This window comes from Stegostoma tigrinum, chromosome 16, assembly GCF_030684315.1.
Source record: "Stegostoma tigrinum isolate sSteTig4 chromosome 16, sSteTig4.hap1, whole genome shotgun sequence".
Classification (NCBI taxonomy): domain Eukaryota; kingdom Metazoa; phylum Chordata; class Chondrichthyes; order Orectolobiformes; family Stegostomatidae; genus Stegostoma; species Stegostoma tigrinum.
The window spans coordinates 54,416,924-54,435,562 of NC_081369.1; the positions used below are offsets into that span (position 1 = coordinate 54,416,924).

General features: G+C 39.2%; 1 protein-coding gene across 3 annotated transcripts in view; it reads left to right on the top strand.

The window, feature by feature from the left end:
* wwox (WW domain containing oxidoreductase) overlaps positions 1–18,639 on the top strand; it is a 1,033,547-nt gene that overhangs the window by 350,423 nt on the left and 664,485 nt on the right. For all 3 annotated transcript variants that reach the window (XM_048546270.2, XM_048546271.2, XM_048546272.2), the window contains one exon: positions 10,870–10,958. In XM_048546270.2, coding sequence (XP_048402227.1) covers positions 10,870–10,958 — 89 coding nt within the window. The remainder of the gene's footprint in view (positions 1–10,869; positions 10,959–18,639) is intronic.

Here is an 18,639-nt window from a genome sequence, read left to right on the forward strand (position 1 = left end):
ATAAGATAAGGAAAGCCAAGAGGGAGTGTTAATAAATAAACATCATGAAATATTAAAAGGAACAATAATGTTTGATAGATTTTTAGTGTAAAGAGAATTATTAAAATTAGGGAAGAAATCTTGATAACTGAGGGGTGCCAATTTTTACATAATCAAATAAATGTTGCAAGTATTTAATAAATATTTTCCTTCGGAGTTTTCTAGAGAGAAAGACTTTGGGGAGGTGATGCCTCCTGAAATGGCTGAGCGTGTGGTGATTAGTAAGAAAATTTAGTTAAAATACTTCGGCTAAGTGAAGACAAAGTGAACAGAACCAATGGGATGCACCTTAGGATTTTGAGGAAGATGAAAGAGGAAATCACTGATGCCCATGAAATTGAATTTTGTTTGAGCATTGATTTGACCTGGAGGGCGAGAGAGCATGGATATTGTGAAGGTTTCGCTTCGGAGCTTTGATTCTGACTCTAAGTCTTAGACAAGCATTATTACATTCACTGAAACAAAATATTCAATCCGCCTCCCCCTCTCTCCCTATTTATTTCAGAACCCTCTCCCCCTCCCCCTTTTCTGATGAAGGTTCTAGGCCCAAAATGTCAGCTTTTGTGCTCCTAAGATGCTGCTTGGCCTGCTGTGTTCATCCAGCTCCACACTTTGTTATCGTAAATGCAATTGGTGCAGCTTCCTGCCGAAGCGGATGCATATTGGAGGCAGAGAGAGATTGAAGGGAAAGGAAATCCTGAGCCGTTGACTTGTCTGATTCTTGTGGGATCCTATCTTATTTGCTGAAGAACTCCCCAGATGTAAATCAACCTTTTGTGATTTTTAAAGGAATACTGCTACAGCCAGAAAATGACTGGATGTAAATTCACTGTCTGTCAGATTCCTGTACAAAGCCAGGCAGACTTCAAATAGAAAGACTAAAAGGGAAGAGATAATGAGAAGCGGACTATTCGCTTCTCTCAAATCAAGAAACCATCCCCTATACTTTTTCTCTTTCAGGGATGTACAAAATAAGGGGTTAACAACTGCCTACAGCTCCTGGCATCTCTGTTAGTAGCCTCACCTACTAGTTTATGGACTATAGCACAATAGAGGTCACAATTTAAGAACAGCCTTTAAACATCCATGTACTGTAGGTAAATCAAGGGAAAAGACTGTCTCTCATTCTGAGTACTGCCAGTCACTCACTATTGAAAAGAACCAGGACAAAAGAAGTTCAAACAACCTGCAAATCCTCCTCTCTTGTTTAGTAGCCGATAAACTCACTCTTCTGTTCATTGAAAGCTTGTTTATATTGGCTGCTTTTAAAAACATAAATTCATTTTATCTTGCACAAAAGTATCCACAAGACAAAGGATCCTTTTAAATATTGCAACCAACCATAGGGATGGATGAATAAGGAGGGGAGTCAGTTCATTCCTTCTCAGCTGGGAGTTTAACAATTTGGGATATTCTATCTGGTACCGCAACAACTTGGGAAACCTTGCCAGGGGACTGGACATATCACACATTGCCATAAGGACAGGTCACAGGGAGATACTGAATGATTTTGTGTCTTTCTTTGTATTTTCTCAAAAATGCAGGAGCTGGAACTGAGGAAGTGTAGAAATAGGCAGAGAAGGAACATTCTGGAAGCAATTTGTAGAGTCAGAGGGAGAATTTACCAGGAATTATAATCCCAGAAGCAATCAAAAGGCTATCACTAACAAGAAGTGTTGCTGTTTATGCCCTAGGGTCAAAATGACAACGTATCTTTTAAGAAATACGCTCATGATATTATCACTGTCTCAGCATGTGACCTGAGGGTATTAAGATATCAAACTCCATGTTACCTCGAGGCAACCACTTGAAGCATCATATGCTACTAGAAGCATGCATCTCAAATGTTTTCAAATGTTCATGTCTAATTGTTACCTGTTGGATTTTATGCTGCCGCAATATCCAAGCTCAGTTTTGTTCTTAATTTATGCTGAAAGGCTGTTTCTTAATTTACAGGAGGCAACATAAACATTGCCAAGTTAAGTAGATAACACTACTAGAGGCAAACATATCAGCTGTTGCTTGATTTTGAGGTCACCTGAGCCCCATGAATGAGCTAGAGTGTCCACACTCATGTGAAGCTTAAAATGATGGGAAAGCTGCCCAGTGGAAAGATCCTAAGAAATCTGATACCTCAGAGAATCCTAGAGGTACATACAAACAAGGAACAAGAGTAGGGAAACCCTTCAAATCTGTTCCACCATTCAGTAAGATCATGGCTGATCTGATGTTAACCTCAACTCTCCATCCCTGCATATCCCCAATAAGCTTTGATCCCTTTGTAATCGAGAATCTAACTATCTCCACCTTTTGAGGAAGGGAATGCCAAAGACTCAGAAGTCCCAGAATTAGTGAAGGGACGTTGAGATCACTTAAAGTGCAGGAGAGTGCATGCTTGGAAATAATTATAAAATGAGAATGTACTGGTGAGATTTTTGGGCTGAAAGAATGAGTGCTTGCTTTCTTTAACTCGTACAGTCGAAGTTTTTGTTTAAAATATGGAACGTTGTGTTATTATTTCATTTAATAACTGGGAATTTGAATCTCTTTTTAAATGTTAATGGTCTCGTTCAAGAGCACAACAAGCATAACATTTTGGTATGATTAGCATAGAGATCTGGTAACTCTTAAAAGAAGGAAATCCCCATGAAGTCGATGGAAAGAAAGCTAATGGACATGATTCACTTTAAAAAAAAACTTTTATTCTAACAAATCACCCAAAATCAGCACTTGCATTACTTTCTAAGTGAATGTGGTGCCAACTGGCAATCCCACAGACTTACCATGAAACAAAGCAAAGAACTGCGGATGCTAAAGATCTAAGACAAAGGACAGAAGTTTCTAGAGAAAGTCAGCAGATCTGGCAGCATCTGTGGGGAGAAAAACATTAACATTTTCAGTCCAGTTCTGATGAAGACTGGAAATGTTAATTCTGTTTCTTGCTCCACACATTCTGTCAATCCTACTGAGTTTCTCCATGAATTTCTGTTTTTGTTGCAGTCTTTCCAGCAAGGCTTTGTTCTGCAGGTTCTCTCAATTATTGCAACTGACAATACACACATCTGAATGCCCAACTCTGTCTAAAACAATCTTGATAGCACAGAATCCTTAGAGATTACATTCTCTTACTCCTTTAAACAGTTTAATGGGCTCTGGTGGTACTGAACAGAGGATCTTGATCGGCGCAGGCTTGGAGGGCCGAAGGGCCAGTTCCTGTGCTGTAGGTTTCTTTTTTCTTTGTTCTTTGAACAGCAGCACTGAATGTTGTCCAGCTCGCAGTCACTTGCTCTTGTCGTTTCCAACTGTATAACATTTACTTTAAGGCAGTCTCTGCTCTATTTTCAGTCATCTGCATCAACAGCAGATGTGTTCTAAAACTACGAAATTGATCCATTCAGAGAGAACCTTGCTCGATTTCTCATCCGGACGGTGTGTCCTGAACTGGCAAACAGAAAACGTAAACTGAAATATAACCAGACTGCAACTAGTTTTCTATTTATCAATTCCCTCTTAACTGATCATCCCCATTGCAATTTCGGTAAATCGCTACAAGTTCCTGTTACTAAGGTCATAGGATTTTTTTTTGGATTTTTACGATGTTGCAATCAGGAAATCAGTTGTCCAGTTTCAGATTACTCCCCTATCCATGTTAGTCATAAAGAGACAGAGCACAAAAAGAAAATACGTGCTTTCTTAAAATAAGAGATAACAAGGTGTAGAGCTCGATGAACACAGCAGGCCAGGCAGCATCAGATGAGCTTGAAAGCTGACGTTTCGGGAGAGTTCATGTTCGCTTTTAGGATGGATCAACATTTTATTCGATGCCTCCCTAATTTGGCAGTTAAACGCAATGTTAGAGCAAATTACTGCAGGAGCTGGAACCTGAACCGAAGAAAACAAATGCTGGCGATCACAGCGGGTCAGACAGCATCTGTGGAGAGAAAGCAAGCTCATGTTTCAGGTCTAGATGACTGTTCATTTTTAAGTTGAGCTTTTCTACTGGACATTCACAACAATTACTATTATATCTGCTGACTGTGTCTTTTTATACATGTGTATGATTCAACAACCTATATTTTCTGAACTGATTTACTTTATATTTTGTTGACGCTGGTAGCATTGGTTTTAATCTATGTTGTAGTACGTAGGTATAAAAGAGGCATCATTCACTATATCAGGCAGCACTTAGAGATACTAACTCTTTCAGGTCGAAGACATCTATTCTAATCAAAGGTCAATGATCTGAAATGTTAACTCTGCCTCTCTCTCTCCACAGATCCTGACTGATCTGCCGAGTATTCCCAGCATTTTCTGTTCTAAAGTCAGATTTCCTGCATCTACAGTAATTTACTTATCATTTTGCACTAGAACTGAGTACCAATTTACAGAGATAGAGAAAATTATTCATCTCTGAGCATTGTCCACCTTTGGAACTGTCTTTACCTTGGAAGGTGATTGAAGTTGGCTCCTGAAATATTTTTAGGGCAGAGATAGTTAGATTCTTGTTAGACGGGAAATCAAAGGTCATTGGGATAGATGAGAATGTCAGATTTGAAATATATTCAGATCAACTTGTTTGTATTGAAAGGCAGAGAAGTTACAAGTGGCCAAATGCTCTGTGTCTAGCTCTGTGTTGTGCCAAGTGGTGACATTTTGCATTTGCTGTCAAATGCAATGCTCACAAAAAGCATTGCAACAAACCAAGTTTGAGTTTAGTTGTTAGACTGTGTGCCTGAACTGCTTGAGGTTGTGAATGTGCTAAAGAATCATTACATGATGGCAGGTTATTTAATTGGAATGAATCCAAAAGAGATGTGAAATACCTTTTTGGTATAAACAGTGAATTATTTCGCATTTCTTTCAGTTTAACAATTTCAAGTGGAATTATAAGCATGAATAATGCATTAATTATTCTGGCAGTTGTAACAAATGAAATGGATAACCAGGCTAAATACTGTTTATCTGTGCTCTGGTCTTCTACTGTCAGATATTGTAGTAATTTTCACGCATTAGTGAAGATTGCCTTGTGATAAATGACAGGCCATTTGGCAATGGCCTTTCTGAGATCATTCTCTGTATTTGTACAGTTTAGACTAAGTTTTACATAATTTTGTGAAACAAACTGCTGCTTTTTGGAGTTAATCAGATTTGTATTAATTTAATGTACGTTTTTTGTTATTTTAGAGAATGGAACTTAGTGTGTATTGCAGCAGAATGCAGCTTTGTTAGTGTAGTACTGCATCACTGGTTCCCAGGAGGACATGCTGCCCAGAACACTAGTAATATGGCACATATTGCTTTATGTCAAATGTAATCTTGTTTTCTTCCTACACTAAATAAATCTTCCGTCCAGCTTGAAGAACATTTATGGTTGTACCCTAATAAAAATAAACTGTTTGTGGTGAAGTGTAGTTGACATTTATCAGCTTATTTGTAGCATCCATTGCTGTCAACATACAACACAAAACATAATTTGTCATTTTATAAATACATTTCGACCTAAAATCCTGCCAGCATCTGTTAGTGTGCGGAGGATTAATGTTGTGTGCAGCATTAGCACATGACTGCATTGCCAGGCAGCAAGACAAGGCCGTGACTTCTAGCTTTGTCGGAAGATTAAGTTTCTGGCTGTGAGGCTAACTGATGAGATTTTGTTTTAATGTTATAAGGTAATACTGAGGCAAATGAAAAGACAGAATTTAAAAATGACGCATAAGATTTTAACTGACAAGTATTGTTAAGGGAATTGCAGCCTGAGATTTGTGTTTGGATACGGTCTCTGATTGTCCACATAGCTGCATGCTGACCTTCAGATTGTCAAATAATTCCTGCATTGTAATATTCTGTCTACTTCTGAGAAGTTAGCAGAAAACAGTAACAGTTCTCACCACTTACTCTGTCCCCATTTTTTATAGCCAGCTGGTTGTGTATCCACTTGCCACTTCTGTTGAAGTCATTGGCAAAGGTAATGCTCATAATGCATAAAGCAGGATCATTATTTAAGGTACTTCAATTAACTTTTTCCACCTCAGTTGTTACGCTGCAATTGTATTTAGATCTTTCAGTGTATCATTCTAAGTGATCATTCCCAATTGGAGGTCGTGAAAGCAAGGTAGTGCAACTTTGGTTTTGAGAGAATTGTACCTTTTGTGGAGAGAAAGAAGCTTAAATAGATTAGGAATGGGGCTGAGTGAGTGGCACCCTCAATCTTTCATTGCTAACTCAGTTACTGTAAAAGATTAAATATCCTCCAATGCTTTTAGCTGCTAATTGTATTAATACTGACTGTAATCTAGAATTGGTGAGGAGTAAATATGCTTGGTTGAAGTCTGCAGAATAGCAGCACTTGTTAATAATCTTTGTACTCTTTCAGTTAGTTAGCTGAGGACTTCTCATACACCTCACTGAAAGATTATATGACCTGCCTTGCCCTCTTGTCGAAAAACGCGTCATTCCTAGCGCCATTACTAAAGTGAGGTAGAATTCTGAACCTGAGAGAGAAGTGAACTCTTAGACTGGTTGGGTGACTTTCATGTAACATTTCCAACTGAATACCTTCTTTTCTCTGCACCTGGTTCTGAAGCACTAGGCAGAAACAAGAAGGCTGAAGGTGTGTGTGTGTGTGTGTGTGTGTGTGGAGGGTGCAGGGGGATCGCGGTGTGGAGTGTGGGGAGGTGTTTGGGGATAGCGGGATGGGGGTGTACCTAGATCAGATGGGCTGTGGGTCAAGACAGTGACTCAGTACAATCATCCCAGTGCAATTAAGGCCCAGGAACAGATACCGGCTTTGTTAATGATGCTCACATCCCATGAAAGAATAACAAAATTTATGTTCAGTTTAATCCCTGTCTGATAGCAATTGTTCTAAGTGCTGGGTTTGGGCACAGTCAACAGATGGAGAATAGAACTTCAGCGTTTATACAACTAATTAGCTTTGCTAAAGCATGTCTGTTATACCCTGGAAGCCCTGCTGTATAAGATACCTTCATTGAAGCATGAACCTCAATCAAATCAAGTGTGTCTGAAACACTTTGGGGCAGAGAAACACCACTGACATCTGGTAGCAAGAAGGAACAATTTGAATCTATGGTGCTTTCAATATAACTTCCACTGTTTGTTTGCTTTGGCATTGATAGTATACCACTAAGTTTGGAAGAATGTAATGCCTTATAGTTTGTGGAGTGGTAATGATGTCACATGGGTCAATAATAGGGTTGCTAATGAATACTTGAAAAACTTGCATAGATTTTATGTTTTGTATCAAGGCCATCATTTATCCAGGTAAATGCTAGAAAGTCAATCTTTATGTCCTGGGGGACGGGGGATGCAGACCCAAATTTAATTTCTTGTCCGAATGTCTGTACTGCTGTCATTGCGACAGTCACTCAGCACTACAGTGAACTTTCAACGTAGATCTACTCCTCCAATTCAGACCAATACCCTTTGAATTCAAGCTGAAAGTGCGACCACTGAACCAAAGTTGTATTTTGGAGTCCATTTAGCCCTCGTAATTCAACCTTCACTGGAAACCTATGGCATGCCATCACAGAATCAGGCAGTCTTTTGAAACAATTTGTAATGTGTGTGTCCATCACTCTGAATAAACGGTGCCCCAGGTAACAGTGAGCGTGACCGAGAAAAGAAACAAGTTATTGAAGCTTTTCGTCTTGTCCCCAAATCTCAAAGGGAACAGCAGTTTTTACTTCATGAGAAGACAGGGCTGATTGATTGATTGGCAAGTGACCTCTGGCTACCAATGGTGTTGCATGGTGAATGCGTCAGGGAGTGTCAGACTTTTGTTGCTAAATTCAAATCAAGAAAGTCAGTTCTGATTGGGTATAGAAATGGAAGTCGTTATGATTCCCTAAGTGGAAAAATCCTTCCTAACATTTTTTGCAACTTTGTATCTACAGTTCCACACTTTGTAACAGTCTTTAAATTGAAAATTTGCATTATAATTATCTTCTAGTTTTTTTTTCTTGTAAAATGCATTACAACTTCCATTTTCCTGCATTGAATTTCAGCTGAGATCATCTTGCGAATCTTGTCGTGTCTTAAATTTATATTCTATATGAAATAAGTTGTGTTTTCATATCCAGATTGCTTATCTAAATCAGAAACAATAGGAACCCAGGGGCTTCCCAGATGTGCCATTCTCAATATGTCGCGCATGCCCGCACCAGGCTCAAAATATACTTGCACATCTTTTTGACACTTCCATAAACTAGGTTCAAGATTTATTTAAGATTTTTCTGCTGCCTAAATCTTGTGAAATGTCTTTTGATTCAAGAATACAGAAGTATTCTCAAAGTCCAGGTGTACTGTGATGAGCATGAAATGCTCTTTCTTTTCAGAAAAACTCTTGAGATTTCAGTGAGACCGAATCTACCCTTTTCACAGACCAAATAATTTCCATTAACTAATATTTTCATGGAAGTAATCCTGGAGGATTTGTTCTTTATAGACTTGTATAAATCTCAGTCTTCATGTGACTACAGAGACTAAATTCCCTAATCAAACTATGAAGGTTGCAGTTGAGTCCAAGGTTTGAACTGTTCTAACATATAAATTCTGGCCAAATAGCTTCAGCTGTGATCAAAGTTATCTGCCAACCAAACTAATAATTAAACCTATTGTTCACTCAAGTCTACAAATTCTCACATTAATGTTTAGTTAAGATTGGATCCCAATTCTGGTTGTAACCGTTCTCAAAACTCAGTGATTTCCCATCTAGATTCTCCCACTCATTTGCTTCAATTTTTAAGGAAGAGTCATAAAAAATTGGAAGAAAGAACTAATATTTACCCTGCACTTCCAAGGTTTAAAGTGTAAATCCATTAATCTGAATGCTACTTCAAGACATTTTTAATGTGTTAAAATGCTGTGTAAATGCATTTATTTTCTCGAGTTAAACTGGACGAGCACCACGCTAAAAATAGATGTTTCATTTTTTTCTCATTTTCCTCATGCTATATTAAGCTGATCGCAAGGTATAAAATCTTGTGCTGACTCTTAAAGATTGTGAGCTGCAGATTAATTAATTGCATCTGGCAAAATTGCAAAATTGACAAAAAGGATTTATCACAGCAGATCTCCTAGTAGGAATGCCACAATCAGACAGAGACAATTTATTGGGAGAGTATTGTGATGTATCTCTCAAAGAGTTAATGTTGGAGAGTATATTGTTTTGGATTGAGGAGTTTGCTGACTTGCCAGGGTATCAGGTGCATGATTTTGATGGGTGCTTACTTGATGGGCTGAAGGGCCTTTTCTGTGCTGCAGACCTCTATGATTCTAAGACACAGAGTATAAAATTTTCACTTATGTGAAATCAAAACCTTTTTCTAATGACACAATAAAGTGGTGTCCCAGTCAATCACAATATCATTAATACTGTAAATGCTCAAAACTCATGTTCTAATGCAATCCTAGCTTTAAAAAATTTAAAGTTATTTTTCTTTTAAAAATGGAAGAACTACATACTAGGAATTGCCCTATTTTCAGCTCGCACCCATTGTATAATGAAAAATTATATGAAAAGAACATTTTCTTATCTATTAGGAACTTCTTGGCCTCAAAACAATTTAACATAAAACGTTCAATATTGCTGTCCTTGCTGTGGCTAATGAATGCTGCTTTATGAATAGTGGATTTTGACCATCATTAGTCTTGTAGTTCTGGCATTTGACCGGTGACAAAGTTTATTTATAGACAAAATAGATAGTATAAAGTAAAATTCTTTCTGCAGTGGAAATAATTTGCAAAACAAATTCTGATGGAAAATCATCATTTTTTTATAATTTACTCAGTGAATTGTCTTCCATTCTTTGCTGTACCTCAGCCATTTTCATTCTGTTCTCCAGACAACTTCTCTAAAACTAGAATTCATACTGGGAGTGCCCTGATTAACGGGCACGTGGTATTGGATTCCTGGTATAATTTTTAAACTTCAGCTACTTTGATTCTATCGTTTGTGTGATCTGTATTTTCATGACATCATTAATAATGGATTTAAGATTTATATGACATGGCCTAAAAACCATACCGATGCTTTTAGCAAGAATGTAAATCAGTTTTTACTCATGAAAAGAACTTTTTAAATAGAGCTCTTTTTGTTTTAAGGAAGAAGTTTATGGCTGACCAGAAAATACAGGATATTTACAAATAAAAATAGCACGCTCTGAGTAAAATTGCATTTATCGTGGATTTTAACGCCATTCTCACCTACTCAATGCCAAATTTTTATGAACATGTGTAATATGATGATTCATTTAAGGATGAATGCATTACATGCTGTAGTTCGGAAAAGCTTTTAGGAGCAGTTGTTTTGTTTTGTGTTAACTTTCTTAAGTGCACTTCTTTTTCCTGCACCAAATGTGTATTTACACAGCAACTCACAATTCAGATTGCTGAAATCACTTCAGCAAATTGCCTTATACCCAAATAACTCAATTGGCAGTCCTACTCCAAGAGTGGAGTGGTGTGAAACAAGCACATTATCCAGCACAAACCTGCTTGATAAAATGGAGGCAGCAGGAGCATGAAACTTATAATTTATGACTGCCAAACTGCCTTATCAAGCCTGTCACCTCAGCAACTCAGTACATTCTGATTCTTATTTCATGAGCAGTATCGAAAAGTTTTTCTTTATTTTCCCTTTTCTCTTTTACTCTGTTTTACAATTTTCATTTATCGTTCGAAAATGGGTCTAGCCATTAATTTGGGATTGAGACCAAACCATGACGTTCCTTGTTTTTGTATAGATATTTGGATGACCTCTGGCCATTGATGATCCTAAGATTAACATTGTTCACTTGTGTTTTATTTCAGCACAAAGCCAAGGTAGAAACTATGACTTTGGATTTATCCTCCCTGAGAAGTGTTGAACAATTTGCAGAAGCTTACAAGACTAGAAACCTGTAAGTAGACACAAAAAATAGCATTTGGGTTAGAAAAAAAATCATTGTATTCCAAAAAAGCAGCCGAACCAACATCCTATATCGCTGCTACGTGATCTCCCAACTCCTACACTCAATGCACTGACCGATAAAGGCGAGCACACCAAATGTCTCCTTCATATCCTTTCTACCGGTGGCTGTACTTTGATGGAACTACGAAACTGCACTCCAGCGTCTCTTTATTAAGCAACACTCCCCACAACCTTCAGTGTATACGTGCTGCCCTGATTTGCCTTTCCAAAATGTAGCACCTCACATTTATCTAACCTCAACTCCATCTGCCACTCCTCAGTTTATTGGCCCTTGTCAATGTCCCATTGCATTCTGAGGCGACCTTCTTGGCTGGCTACTACACCTTCAATCATTGGGAAACTTACTAACCACACCTTCTATTTTCATATCCAAATCATCGCATCACTTCAACTCCCCCTCCCACTCCCTGGACGACATGTCCATCCTGGGCCTCTTCCAGTGTCACATTCACACCACCCAGAAACTAGAGGAGCAGCACCTCATATTCCACCTCAGGAGCTTCCAACTCAATAGCCTCAATGTGGACTTTGCCACCCTCAAAATCTCCCCACCCGCTAGCCTCATCCCAAGACTAGTTCCTCCCCTTATCCCTGCCTCCATGACCTGTCCGCCTTCTCTCCCAATTGTGTTACAGTGTTTTTTCTGTGACTGGAAGGGGCACAGATAGGGTATAAAGGAAAGAATATTTCTCCTTGGTGGAGCAATTAATGACTGGGGCGGTGGTGGGAATTTAGAACTCTCTGCCTATAAATGTGGTAGAGGCAGAAAACCTCATAATATTTATGAAGTATTTTGATGTACACTTGCAATGCCAAGCCATCTAAGGTTATGGATCAAATGATGCAAAATAAGTTTAGAATAGTTTTGCAGTTGCAGTCTTGATGGGTCGAAGGATGTTTATTGTGCGACTGCAATGAGCACGTTGTGACCCCAACATCCCACCTTTGCTCACCAAATTTACTTGTAAATTATTTATTACACTTGCTGAAATAGTATTGTTTGTGCTGGTATAGCAGCATGTCTGTATGAGTAGTAGCAAGCGGTCGTTTCCAATTGGTCCTTTAGCCAATGTGCGTTTACTTATCCTGTTCACATTTGATAGGCATGAAGGTTTGCGCTAGGCTATTCTTCAAACTATTATCTCATTAGTAGAACTGACTTTACTCAACGCACATGAACCTGGTTCTACCAGCAACTTGAGATGTAAGCACTTTGTAGCCTCTGTCATCAAATTAACCATACTTGTACATTGACATTTTACATATCACTCCAGCTTATGTAGGAGATACAATGTCACATCAGGAGGAGGATATTTTCAGATTGAGCTGAATGTACTTTTAATGGGATAGTCCTAGAGACGTTTTGTTTTATTGTTCTGAAATCATGTGGTTCCTGCGCAGAGGGAGGCTACTTGACCCTCCATGTTCGCACCAACTTTCTCCAAGAATGACCTGCTTGCCCCACTCTCCCAAATTTCCCCTTAGCTCTTTCCATTCAAATAGTTATCCAATCCCCTTCTGAAAGCCACGATTGAATCTACTTCCACAACACTCTCAGGAAGTGTAATATGGATCCGAACCACTTTCTGCGAAAAAAACTTTTCCCCTCACCTTTGCTTCATTTGCTATTCACCCTCTGTTTCGCAACACTTCTCCCAATTGTAACTAATTACCTCTATTTACTTAGTTTAAAACTCTCAGAATCTCCAGCATCTGCTGTTCCTACTACCTCTGAAACATCTTTACCAACCTCTTAGGTTTCATCAAAAAACCTTTGTCAATAGTTAAACATATTATAACTTTAAAGAATTAGTGCCGACTTTCCATGTACACACATTTCAGGCTGCCTTCATTTAACACAGAATGAGAAAAAGTGTTATTTTCTGACACTGACATTCCTGATTTGAAAAATAAAATTCATTGAGAAAAAATAATTATTCTCCCCTGATATCTAGACATGTGTATCTGGTTAGCAACAACTCTACTGACTAAGGAGATATGGAGTTAGAGTCCTAAAATCTGCTGATGTACCCTATGCCAACTGAACGTGATTTTGAGCCACAGCTGGGTTCAATTCCTGTGGATGAGGAAAGGAGTAATCACTGAGAGCGTTGGTTTTGGCTCATTTTATCTGCACAAAATGTAATTGAAGTCAGGAATAGGCTTGTTTCCAAAGCTCCTATGATAGGTTAATTGATTAACACCTGAATTTGAATGTCTCCTGAAAAACTGCGTACTTTGGTCAGAGATAGTAGGAACTGCAGATGCTGGAGCATCTGAGATAACAAGGTGTAGAGCTGGATGAACACAGCAGCCCAATCAGCATCAGAGGAGCAGGAACGCTGATGTTTCGGGCCTAGACCCTTTGGTCAGGTCCTTTTTGAGGTTACTGAAGGCATGTAATCAGGTTCCATCAAGGAGCTAACAGCTACAGAGTTCAGCTGGAAATTTGCCCTGAATGTAATAGGAAAATGAAGCAATAAGTAAAGAACTCTCTAGATGGGCGTCCCTCTTCTATCAATTCCTGTATAATAATCTAATGCATTAGTATTACTGAAAGGAGTGTTCAGCAACAACCCAATGTTTGACCCTGAAGCTGTATCCATTTGTTCCTGGCCTAATAAACATTAGTACGCATGTTCCGTGGGATAGGGATGGATGAATGATTTATGATAAAATACAGCATAAAATGATAGGTCCAGGTCACTTAGTGATCATGAATTATGGTGCCAACATGCACAGTTTATATTTAGTTAAATCAACATTCAAAAGTAGTGTGTCTGGTTTGTATTCCTTTATCTAAAAGGAAAATGAAACAAAAGAGCTTTTATTTAGGTTAGAGGAACATATAAAATACACGTAAACACTAAAACACTCACATTCAACAACACCATTTGAAATGAGCACAGTGTAGAACTCAAATGTGTGCACTGTGTGTCTGAAATTAAAGTCTAAGAATTGTACTCAGATTATGGAGTAATCCTAAAATGGAGTCAAAGTAGGAATAAATAATGGAGGATTCTGCAACAAAGCCATGTCAAATTGTTAATGTATTGTGATAATGGGAACTGCAGATGCTGGAGAATCCAAGATAATAAAATGTGAGGCTGGATGAACACAGCAGGCCCAGCAGCATCTCAGGAGCACAAAAGCTGACGTTTCGGGCTTAGACCCTTCATCAGAGAGGGGGATGGGGAGAGGGAACTGAAATAAATAGGGAGAGAGGGGGAGGTGGACCGAAGATGGAGAGAAAAGAAGATAGGTGGAGAGGAGAGTATAGGTAGGGAGGGGATAGGTCAGTCCAAGGAAGACAGACAGGTCAAGGAGATGGGATGAGGTTAGTAGGTAGGAGATGGAGGTGCAGCTTGGGGTGGGAGGAAGGGATGGGTGAGAGGAAGAACAGATTAGGGAGGCAGAGACAGGTTGGACTGGTTTTGGGATGCGGTGGGTGGAGAGGAAGAGCTGGGCTGGTTGTGTGGTGCAGTGGGGGGAGGGGACGAACTGGGCTGGTTTTGGGATGCAGTGGGGGAAGGGGAGATTTTGAAGCTGGTGAAGTCTACATTGATACCATTGGGTGGTAGGGTTCCCAAGCGGAATATGAGTTGCTGTTCCTGCAACCTTCGGGTGGCATCATTGTGGCACTGCAGGAGGCCCATGATGGACATGTCATCTAAAGAATGGGAGGGGGAGTGGAAATGGTTTGCGACTGGGAGGTGCAGTTGTTTATTGCGAACCGAGTGGAGGTGTTCTACAAAGCGGTCCCGAAGCCTCCGCTTGGTTTCCCCAATATAGAGGAAGCCACACCGGGTACAGTGGATGCAGTATACCACATTGGCAGATGTGCGGGCGAACATCTGCTTAATGTGGAAAGTCATCTTGGGGCCTGGGGTAGGGGTGAGGGAGGAGGTGTGGGGGCAAGTGTAACATTTCCTGTGGTTGCAGGGGAAGGTGCCGGGTGTGGTGGGGTTGGAGGGCAGTGTGGAGCGAACAAGGGAGTCACGGAGAGAGTGGTCTCTCCGGAAAGCAGACAGGGGTGGAGGTGGAAAAATGTCTTGGGTGGTGGGGTCAGATTGTAGATGGCGGAAGTGTCGGAGGATGATGCGTTGTATCCGGAGGTTGGTGGGGTGGTGTGTGAGAACGAGGGGGATCCTCTTTGGGCGGTTGTGGCGGGGGTGGGGTGTGAGGGATGTGTGGCGGGATTGTTAATGGGTCACTTTTAAGTCCCCCAGGGTAAAAATATTGAGAGGAGAAGCAGGTAACTGTACTGGAATGCAATAAAGCATCAACATTGTAGATGTATTGTGAGTTTGTATGTTGTTGTTCTCGAAGCCAAGCTTCTTTCATACTCCAACATAATAAATTATTGAAGAAAATGAAAATGAAGAAAATTGAGTCATAGCTGGTCTGAGCCAAGCTACCCAAGAATGCATTGCTTAGATTAGATTAGATTCCCTACAGCGTGGAAACAGGCCCTTTGGCCCAACAAGTCCCCTTTGCCCCTTGAAGCATCCCACCCAGATCCATCCCCTATAACCCACACACCCCTGAAAATTATTGGCAATTTAGCATGGCCAATCCACCTTGCCTGCACATCTTTGGACTGTGGGAGGAAACCGGAGCACCCGGAGGAAACCTTGGTTGGTTGTTTCTAACTCAAATGTTTCGTGAATACGGCATGATAATTCTTGCACCGTATTTGCCATGCTTTGGTATTCTAGTACATACTTCTCTGTGGGTTCATGAGTCATCTTGTAAAACAATAGTTAGAGTGAAGGAAGTGTTTGAGTGCATTACCTTGTAAGACAATGTATCTTGTTTTGCTTTTATTCAGGGCCTAGGTCAGCCCTCACTTAGAATACAATCTTAGTTTTGGTATTTCTGCATGTCAGATGATATTGAACTTTGGCCAAGATGAGAATGATGAGTTATTCCCTACTTGAAGTGTTGTAGTTACTGCAATGGTCTTGCAGAGATGGAGCTGTATATTTAAGATCTGAATGGTGTTTATGAAATGACAAAGGAAATATGTTTGCTTCTGGTTAATTGATTCTAATCAAACAAAATCATACAATTGTTACACTGCAGACAGAGGCTATTTGGCCCAACATGTATATTCCCATAACCCTGCACATTGTTTCTACTTACGTAATCGTCCAATGGCCTCTTAAATGCTTCAATTGAATCACCCTTCATCAAACTTCCAGATTGTGCATACCACAGCCTGACTACAAGGCTGTGTGAAATGTTTTTTTTCCTCACCTCTTGTTTGTTTATTTTGCATAACACGTTAAAACTGTGTCTTTTCATTCTCAATCCATTTAAAGTTGGGAAAAGTTTCTCCTTATCTGCTCGTATGGATCCCTCATGACTTTGAAATCTTCAGTGAAATCTCCTCTTATCCTTCTCCTCTCTAAAGAAAATCTATAAGGTGCCAATTTCTCAAATAGATTGTGGGGTAGCAATTTTAAACTGTGGGAGACAAGATCTTGGATGAATGCCTTGAGGTGTTTTTTTTGCCTGGGAATGGTTTTTCACTGGAAGAGACTGGAGGCGTGTGCAAACTGGGCCTGTTCTGTCTGGTCTGAAGGTTACCTTGTGCAAACATATGTGTTCAATACAATTATTAGGCCCAGAATGACGACCTGGACTTGCTGAGATCTCTGTAGGGAGGTTGTAGAGGAATTTCTCTGAATTCTTATTTCTGTCCTCGAATTGTCCTGGGCTTTTAATCTGTTTTTGCTTCTCTTTTGAGGTAACATTATTTTGGGTGGAGAAAGTGAAATGTGTATATTGTACAGGACATGCTGTGGACCGATCCTATCCGCTGCCTGTTCCAATTACAGAATGGTAATGGCAGATACTAGAGAGCAGTCGTATTTTATTAGATATTTCAAGGAAAGAGGAAAATGAGGTGAAAAGAAGCACTAACTTGACATGTGTTTCATGATCTTTGGATAGTTCAGAGCATTATTAAGTACTTCAAGTTGAACTGTAGGGAAACATGGCCCCATGTAATCAGTTTCAGTGATGTTGACTTAAACACCATTTTTATATAGAAGAGCTCCTTTGCTCTTTTTGAACACTGCATGGGATCTTTTAAATCCAGTGAAAATGCAGACAGCATCTTAATTTAATGTCTCATCTCAAACTTGGTACCTCTGCCAGTGTAGGACTCTGTCAGCGTCACAGTAAACTGTCAGTGTAAATTTTGTTTTTGAGTTTTTGCAGTGAGTATTGAACCTAAAAACCTTCTGACATAGCGGGGAAAGTGCTGCAATGTCGCCCATGGCTTGGATTTTGACCAAGAAAAAGAATCAACTAGGCCAAAAAATTTTGGTTCACTCCCACCATATACAATTTATAATACCTACAATTTTTCAGAATGATATAGTTTTTAATAATCAACACACAGCACATGTTCTGACTCATGCCAGCAGATGAGATATATTGGAGTATTTAAGTACCATTGCATAAATATACTTGGTTGCAACTTTTTTATATCTTCAGATTGTGTTGATGATTTAAATGGGTTGCCATAGAAAGATTTAAAAATAGCTTATTTTAATCCTCAGATTGTTGTATGATTTATGAATCAAGCAGAACAGTTCTTGGCTGTTTAGTTTATTAGGATATAACTCATAATACAACTTCACCTCTGGTCCACCTGCCTTTCAATGTAATGCACTTTGATAAAGTACAGCTCCTGCAATGGCATTTGCTTATTTATAGTTAGTTTACCAACAGAATACTTAAATCAACATTTTGACATAGTTTTTCATGAAATTTGCTGAATTTCAAATTAGTGTATCAAAGAATTTTAAGTATAAGGTACATCAGGCATAAATCAGGTTCCCATTTGAACATTTGAGAAGATGCTTTGAATGATGCTCGTTCTACGTACTAATGCACAAGTAGGCATGTTTTAGAATTTTTTAAAATTGTGAATCAGTCATGTTCCGATGTGATATAAATTTAAAATACTGTTGGGTGGTTGAGTGGACACTGCTAAAATTACACATTTCTAACAGTAAGCCCATTTTCTAATCTCTCAATAAAACTGTATCTTGCTATTCTTAAAGGTATCAATTGATATACTTCAATGCAGGAAAAGAAAATAGTTTACTTCATAATCCGAAAGCATTATTTCAGGGAAGTTTTAAGTTCATAATTATTTAAAGGGTATTGAACAGGAATTTGGACTGTAACATCAGTCTTGGAAGCCTACACAATTTGGAACAAAATTTTCACCCTCACTCTGCCCAGAATGGTAATTTGAGCCTGTTATCCCTCCTCTCCCTCTACCTTCATATTGCAAATCCTTCACTCATATACAGCTGCAGTAGTTTAGGCTGACAGTAAAGGTAGGTATTTTGTTTTGATGTGGTTACAGAAGCAAACGCACAACAACTTGCTACAAAATTTTGCATTGTTAGGAGGTTGCACAACCATTTACAACATTTCAGATGTAAAATGCGTTATTTTAAACCTGATTATTTTTGTGCAGTCTGCCTATGATATGTTTCTTTCTAGGCACTTGCCATGAAAAGCTAATATAATTAGTTGCATTATTTGACATTCCTACAAGGAATTATTTTTTAAGCAAAATGCAG